Source organism: Propithecus coquereli, unplaced genomic scaffold, assembly GCF_000956105.1.
Source record: "Propithecus coquereli isolate 6110/MARCELLA unplaced genomic scaffold, Pcoq_1.0 Scaffold10, whole genome shotgun sequence".
Classification (NCBI taxonomy): domain Eukaryota; kingdom Metazoa; phylum Chordata; class Mammalia; order Primates; family Indriidae; genus Propithecus; species Propithecus coquereli.
Window position 1 is genome coordinate 17262120 of NW_012133858.1, and position 8467 is coordinate 17270586.

At 40.2% G+C, this 8467-nt stretch overlaps 1 protein-coding gene across 1 annotated transcript in view; it reads right to left on the reverse strand.

The window, feature by feature from the left end:
- LOC105808866 (fetuin-B-like) overlaps positions 1–8091 on the reverse strand; it is a 25997-nt gene extending 17906 nt beyond the window's left edge. The window contains exons 1-5 of the mRNA XM_012642626.1: positions 7762–8091; positions 7309–7419; positions 5602–5689; positions 3121–3287; positions 2294–2395 (exon numbers count right to left, since the gene is read on the reverse strand). Of these exons, the coding sequence (XP_012498080.1) occupies positions 2294–2395; positions 3121–3287; positions 5602–5689; positions 7309–7419; positions 7762–7986 (693 nt within the window). The 5' untranslated portion in view covers positions 7987–8091. The remainder of the gene's footprint in view (positions 1–2293; positions 2396–3120; positions 3288–5601; positions 5690–7308; positions 7420–7761) is intronic.
- Between the last annotated feature and the right edge of the window lie 376 nt (positions 8092–8467).

The following is an 8467-nucleotide window of genomic DNA, read 5'->3' on the forward strand; positions in this document are numbered from 1 at the left end:
ACACAAAGAGTGCAATGCGCACCACCCGAAGGATGGACATATTTGAAACTCGGACTTGGGGGGGGTCAAGGGCAACATACATAACCTAAGCATCTGTACCCCTATAATATGCTGAAATTTAAAAAAAAATAGAAGTTGACAAGCTGGTCCTAAAATCATGAAAATTCAAAGGATCCTGAATACCCAAAACAATCTTGAACAAGAAGAACAAAATAGGGGTACTCACACTTCCCAGTCACAAAACTTACCACAAAGCTACAGCATTCAAGACAGTGTGGTACTGGTATAAGGTTAAAAATATAGATCAACGGAATGAAATTGAGAGTAAAAATATAAATACTTACATATATGATATATTGATCTTCGAGATGTGTGCTAAGAAAATTAAATGGGGGAAAGAATAGTCTTTTAAACAAATAGTGCTGGGACAATTGGATATTGACATACAAAAGAATGAAGTCAAATCTCTACCTCACAACACGTATAAAAATTAACTCAAAAGGAGTCATAGACCTATAGGTAAGGATTTATTTCTTTATTCTCAATTTTATTTCATTGATCCATATATTTATCCTTATATTAGTACCATACTTTCTTGAATATTATAGCTTCATAGTAAATTATGAGATTGGAAAGAATGAGTCTTCCTATTTTGTTCTTCTTGTTCAAGATTGTTTTGGCATTCTGGATTCCTTGTATTTTCATACATGCAAATCTTGGTAACCTTGGATTAGGTAATGGTTTCTCAGATATGACACCAAAAGTACATTCAAAATAAGAAAAAAATATATAAATAGTATGCTATCAAAATTTAAAACTTTTGTGCTTCAGAGAAAATCATCAAGAAAGTGAACACGCACCCCAGAGAATGGGAGAAAATGTTTTAAAATTACAAATTTGATAATAGCATTGTATCAAGAATATGCAAAGAACTCTTAAAATTCAAGAATAAAAAGATAAGTAACCCAGTTTTAAGATGGGCAAAGACATTTCTCCAAAGAAAATACTCCAATGCCTAATAAGCACATTAAAAGATGCTCAATATCATTAGCCATCAGGGAAATGCAAATAAAAATCATGATGAGATACCAATTTATACCTAATAGATGGCTATAACCAAAAAGGAAGATAATAATAGGTGTTGGCAAAGACGTGGAGAAACTGAAACCCTTGTACATTGCTGATGGGATTGTGAAACTGATACAGTTACTTTGGAAAATAATATGGCAGTTAGTCAAAGGATTAAACATAGAGTTTTCATATGACCCACCAATTCCACTTGGAGGTATATACTAAAGAGAAATGAAAACATATGGGTATGCAAAAACTCGTGCACTTGTTCATAGTCGGAAACAACCCAATGTCTATCAACTGATGGATGGATAAACAATAAACAATATCCATGCAATAAAATATTATTAGCTAACGAAGAGGTAAACCTATCTCTATTTGCAAACAGAGAAGCCTTGGAAACATGTCAAGTGAAAGTAGCCAAACACAAAAGCCACACAGTGTATAATTGCATTTATATGAAATGTCCAGAATAGGCAAAGCCATAGAGACAGAAAGCAGATTAATGAATTCCAGGGGCTTGAGTGAGGTGCCAATGGGGAATGACTGTTAATGGGTATGCAGTTTCTTTTGGGGTTGATGAAAATATTCTAAAATAAGAAAATGGTGATGGTGGCACAACTCTGTGAATATACTATTAAAAAACACTGTATTTTATCCCTTAAAAGGATGACTTCTATGGTGTGTGAATTATATCTTAATAAAGCTATTACTATAAATACATAAATAAGATGAAAAAGATTTTTGGTGCATTTTGCCCAATTGTGCTCTGACACATTGTGCCAAGTAAAATTCCCACCAGGTATGTTTCAGATGGTTTCAAGGCACCTTCCCCATCTTTGACGCATTCTTTCAATGGTCTATTTGACTTTGTCCTTCTTAAAGAGTGATCCAAGGAATAGAACACCATGCTGTATTCCAAATATAACCAAGTTTTTTCAGATCAAAGTAGGACCATCACCACCCTCTGAGGAGTTTCGTCCATATTTTATAGTCCCTATAATCACTTTTTGTAATTGCTGATGAAAATTACACTTACAATCGAATGAAATCCCTTATTATTGCATCTGGGCACACCTAATCTCTAACTCATCAGTTGCTCCTTGGTGGGAGAAAAGCTTCTCATGCTTTATAACACCTCATATATAATTTATTCTCCACAAATACTTAGAGATGATCTGTGAACACTCATCTTAAATTAGAAGACATTCAGGAAAGTTACCGCAGAGTCAGAAGACTGAAGTGAGCAGCTGCCAGCCTGGGATGTGGTACACGGTGACTCTTTGACTAAGTATTCCACAAAGTAGGAAGGGCCAACCACCCACTGTTATGAGATAAAAGTCAAGATATAAAAAGTCAAATCTTCCTCCCTGGAGAAAACATTCAGGTTTCCCAGAATTGTGTTTACAGAAGTGATACATCACCAGAGGCACTGTCAACACATATATCTGTTGTGCCTGCAAGTTCCCACCCTGATCAAACCATGTGCCATGATTTAGTTATTGAGAAAGCATAATCACCATACCTTTCTTCCCTTCTGAAAGATTTGAATGGGCCCTAAACACCTTTCCTTTGTAAGCTTAATTTTTATCACATAGAATTATCTTCCAGATATAGCTCCATATGAAAGAGATATCAATATAATCCAATTACAAATGAGCCCCCATTTTCCCTTATCCATAAAACTCAACATCCACTCCAGGCATTAACATGGAGTAAAAGTTGTCCCACTAAGTGGTCTATGACCATGTAGCAGAAACAGTGAATTTGTGAAGAATCCCCCAAGGAGACTGGGAGTCCATTTCTCTTCCTGCCCTAGGGTTGAGGAAGTAAAATGGAGTCCTCTCACTCTTATAGAAATGTCACAGAATAACTCAGAAACTGAAATGTGATTGAATGTGCATCAGGTCTACCAAAGTAGGGAAGGTAGAGAAAGACTCTTGGGTTCTAATCAAAGGGAGTGCCCTGACATTCTCTCAGCTTAGGAATCTATAGCAATGCTTATGAGACACACTGTTTGTCTAACTGGCTTGTGCATTTTAGTCTTACCTGGCTAGAAGCCCTTGTGACTTTGAGGAGAGAATACTGCTTCAAGGTGTTCTCGTTGTATTTTGCAAGAGACTCTGTAGCAGCTTCCAAAACACGGGGATCTGAAGAATCAGTGGGTCTGGGGCCTGGGCAGTCCGGGCACATACTATGAATCTTTTCTTGAGAAACTGTTGATGCCAATGAGACCAGTTTAAAAATTATTGATTTTCAATCCTATAAATCATATGATCATACTGAGGCAAAGATGGAAAAAAAGGTAATACTCAGTGTTGGTAAGGATGGGGTAAGGAAGACATTTTCTGGAAAGGAAGTGAACTGTTGGGAGGTAGATTTCTATAATGGGCATATGTTATTTTCATAATTAAAAGTAAAACAAGATAGTTTTTACCTCACACACATTTATTTACTTGGAGAATTTTGTTCAAAGACATGTAATATAGTACATTGAATAGGATCTTTTCCCCCCAAGTATTTCAGTAGCTCTTCATTGCCTCTGCAAAGTAGACTGAGCATCTTAAAAGGTTGGGATTTCATTACTGTCATGTCTTATTCACCTTTCAGTAACATCATATCTAACACCTAACACACAGTAAGTGCTAACTAACAAAATGCTTGTAGAAAGAATGAATAAATGAATGACATAGTGGAAGGAAACTCTTTGGTTAGAAAACGTGAGTGAGATTTGTTAAAGGACAGAAAATTACAACTAGATAGGAGGAATAATTTCTAGTGTTCTATACCACTCTAGGATGACTATAGTTAACAATAATTCCTTATAGTTTTTCAAGTAGCTAGAGGATGATATTGAATGTTTCCAACACAAAGAAACGATAAATGTTTGAGATGATGGATATACTAATGACCCTGATCTGATCACCATACATCATATAAACAAAACATCACTATGTACTCCATAAATATGCTCAATTATTATTTGTCAATTAAAATAAATTTTGAAATGTTAAAAAAAAAAGAAAATGTAAGTGAACCAGAACAGAAAATTGGTCAAATGACTGTGTGATTGGATAGAATGATCACACTAACAACACGGCCAGAACTTCTGTTTGGGAGGAGCTGGGGTGGTAAACCTGGAGAGAAAGTAAGGCTAGGGAACTTAGTTTGAGGTTGTTTTTGCAGAGTAAACACATAGTTTACCTGGGTGTATTTGGGGGCTGGGAGAGAGTATGGCGAGTTACATCCACAGCTTGTCACCCTGCATCCTCACCACCTGTCACTTACTGACCTCCCATAGCTCTGATACCTATGACTGACATTTAAGTCCTGCAATGATTTATTAGTTGCTGTTCTCCAATTTATTTCAGGTGAGTCTTGTCTTCCCAACCCAGACCTCATGCTGTGCTTCATAAAAGGTTTTCTCTCTTGTCTTGTTCCTCAGAGGAACCAGCAGCATTTTTACCACCTGGGGCTTGTTAGCAATGCAGGGCCTCACACCCTGCCCCTACCTACCTATGGAATCAGAATTTGCACCTTAACAAGACCCCCAGGGAAGACACATGCACACAGCAGTTTGACAAGTAGCCATACTGTACTGCCTGTGCCATGGATGCTCTCTTTCCAAAGACTTCCCCTTCAAAACAGGAGGACCCTGAGTGAATGCATGTGCATTTTTCAAATGTCATTCTTTCAGCCTCATTTTTAATCTATTGATTTATTTATTGAACAACATTATTGACACCTTCCACTTGATAGGAACTGAGGAGGGTGTGGCAAGGAGGAAGAAAGGACAAAATATTCTATCTGACATAAGATATGAGGCCCCAAATAAAAGCAACGCATCATCTGTGTTCCCTGAGTGGTTTGGCCAAAGTTAGAAGGTCTGTTTGCAAAGTATCTGGCCATTGTTAATATATTTTTTGTATTACATGGCTTGATACTTTCCAGACAGACCTCATATATAGGAATGTAGAACAGGAGACCACTATTCCTTCCTGGAATAGAGGACACTGCAGAAGAAGCAGCATCAGTGGTGGTGCTTAAAGGATATCTTGAGTTCCAAGGTCAGAGGGCATCAGGGCAGCGCGTGCTCAGCAGAGGGAGAGGCACAGCGAGATGCAGACACTGCCAAGAGCAATGTGTGTGTCAGGAAATGGTGAGGCACCCAGATGGGTGGAATGCAGAGCTGTGGTGGTCAGGGAAATAACCAGTGGTAGAGGGAGCTAGAAAGGGAGCTGGGGACCAGCCACAGAGAGCATGCCATTTATGTCACGGTGAAAATTTAGGATTTGATCCAAGACACAGAGGATAGGTATTGAAAGCGATTTAGGAAGAAGAATCATGGGAAGAGGAGCAGTATGGGATGAATTTCAGTGGGGAAGCAAGTACTGGAAATATTAAGCAACTAGTGTTAGAATGAATCCAAAGTAAAGATGGGAAAACACCCTGTACACTCTTTGCAGAGCCCTGGTTAAATGATCTCTTGCATATTTTATTGAAATTAACAAAATCATAGTGATTTCTTACCTGGGCGAAGAGTACAGTTATAAGCAGGTGAATAGAGAACTCTATGTGGCTTGTTAATATAAAACATCACTTTGCATTGACCATAAACCTGAAACCAACAAATACATTTTATGATGTGGACAAAACTGTGAGTTTTAAAAAATACCTCAGCAATAAAAATAAGACATTTTATTTTTGAGTAATGGGAAATTTAAGGTCAAATTCTGTGGTTTTGTTGGGAGGAACTGCAGTAGATCATCAGACTGTTGAACCTTTTCCTGGGACACAGCTAGACTACATTTCCCAGCCTCCCTCACAGTTGCTGTGACTGTGTGTAGCTGTGTTCTAACCACAGGAACGTGAGCAGACGTGACGGGCCACTTCCAGGTCTGGCCCATGAAGATCTTCCAAGTTCTCACTATCCTCCGTGCTCTTTGTTTTCATAGCTTGATGCAGATGAGCATGGTGACCATGGAAGGCACGAGTTGAAGCTGGCAAGGTCTGGAGCCGCAGTGTGGAATGAATCTAGGTCTCCACATCATTCCTGGAGAAAAGCTCCTTCCTGATCCGGAACTTCTATTTTGAAGTTCACATAAGGTGAGAAATAAACTTATATCATGTTAGCATCAGTGTACACTTTTTAGTGTATGTGTTTTAGTATCTAGTGTCACCATAACAAATATAATTTGTAACAAGGTAAATAGAGTATTTGCTTTTCAAAATCAGTTAGGTGCAGTTTGACAAATTGGTTACTTGATTAGAAAAAATATCAATATCAAACTGTTTACTTCCAAACGCATATCACTTCTTGCTCTCATGTTGTGAAGTGTCATATCAAATTAATAGACATAATCCCAGGATAATTAAGAATAAAATGAAACTGACTATCTCAGGTCCCTTTTCTTGTCATCTTTATAAGGATCAATCCTGGAAGGGTGTGGTAGCTCATGACTGTAATCCCAGCACTTTAGGAGGCTGAGGCAGGAGGATCACTTGAGAACAGGAGTTCAAGACCAGCCTGGGCAATACTGTGAGACTCCATCTCTACAAAAAATAGAAAAATTAACCCAGCATGGTGGTGTGCACCTGTAGTCTCAGCTACTCTGGAGGCTGAGGCAGGAGGATCACTTGAGCCCAGGAGTTTGAGGCCGCAGTGATCTCACTGCTGTGCTCCAGCCAGGGCAACAGAATGAGACTTGTTCTCTTAACTAATTAATTAATTAATTATGAGGCCTTCTGGGTTCTATGATTCCAGAAAATCCTTCCATGGCACCCTTGAGAGCTTTCATATTTTGAGCCATCCATTTTCCTACCTTCAAACCTCATATCCGTGCTTACTAAAACAAAACAAAGAAAAATAAATTTCAAAAGCTCTGCCTCCATATTTCTGCAGTCTACATTACCCGATATCCAGAATATTCACCTAAGGTCTTCTCCTCACAATTCAAATACTGGTTCAGAGCCTAAAGGAGGGTCTTAGAAGTGGAAACCGATTTTGGGGCCACTTTTCCATTCTGGCCCACATGACTCCAGTGGACTTCTCAGAAGCCACTCTGATTAAACTGTGCTCTGACTACAGCCTTAGAATAAGGACATGGGCACCTGCCAGGACATTATAAAGAGGGACATGTAAAAGATGGCAGACCTCGAGCAATCTTCCCCCTGCAGAAAGAGGGCTCCTGGTTGCTTTCCCAGAGCCCTTACCAGTTTATGAAAACAAGCACTCACCGATCCATGCAAGCTCCTCACCCTACAGTCCTTCCATGCCTTCTTGCTGAGCACATGGCAGTCGGTCTCTAACACATCCAGTGTGAGATAGAACAGAGACCCCAGGTCATCCTGTGGAAAGGGGTAGAAAAATGCACCACATCCCACAGGAAGCAGAAACACATAAAGACGCACAAAGAAGTCCTGCTTTATGGGAGAGCCAAAGGATGATGGTGAACACGCCCTATAAACCACTGAAGTCTGGACAAGTGTCAGAGTGGGATCACGGTTAGCACTTGTTCCTAATACCAGTAAGAGCATTGCAGCACAGGCTGGCAGAGGAGAGCAGAGTGTTCTCAGCAAGCTTTCCAATTTGGAAAGCACCTGCCAACGTGTGTCTCTGGGTTTCCTGCTCACCCTGGCCAGTCTCTGCAGCTTGTCCAAATGCTTGCCCCAGAGGGGACAGTCACTTGCCTGTCTGTGTTCCCAGGCATTGTGCACTCGGTTGAGGCTCAGCACATAGCCATCCTTTCTGTCTCTGTTGATGTCCTGCAGGGCAAAGCCCGTGACTGCCAGCACACCTGAGTCATTGCAGCCCCGGGAGAGCAGAGGCGAGGGGCCCAGGGCCTGCTGGGGCAGAGACACAGCCCCACAGCACAGGGCCAGGGTGCAGAGCCCCAGGGGTAGGAGCAGGCCCATTCTGTGGGGAACAAGGCCCAGGATGGGTCAGTGTGTGGAGCTGCAGGGACTGCCCAGCTCGTGGGGCTCTTTAAGGCAGGCTTAAGGTGAGTTTTGCAATTGAAATCTGAATGGCTGAACAGGGTATCCAGAGTTGAAACCCTCTGTCCTATCTTATCATGTTGAATTCTAAACATGGATTTCCCTGAGTCAGTACTTTGGGTAGATTTGCCAGTGTTTGTAACCTTAGACCCCGAATAATGTCATATTCATGAGTGCATGTAAACACATTTGTTTCCCAACCTTTTCCCAAGAAATCATAACAAACATTTGGTCAAGGCTCTGATGATTGGATTCTGGTTTGTGTCCAGGTCCTCTCCTGAATCAGAATATTGAGGACTGTTACTGATAGTATGGACTGGCTAATAAACAGAGAAAAATAAACTAACAGAAAGAAAGAGGAATAAACTCATAGCACAGAATTGCTCCCTTGAAGGGCAAG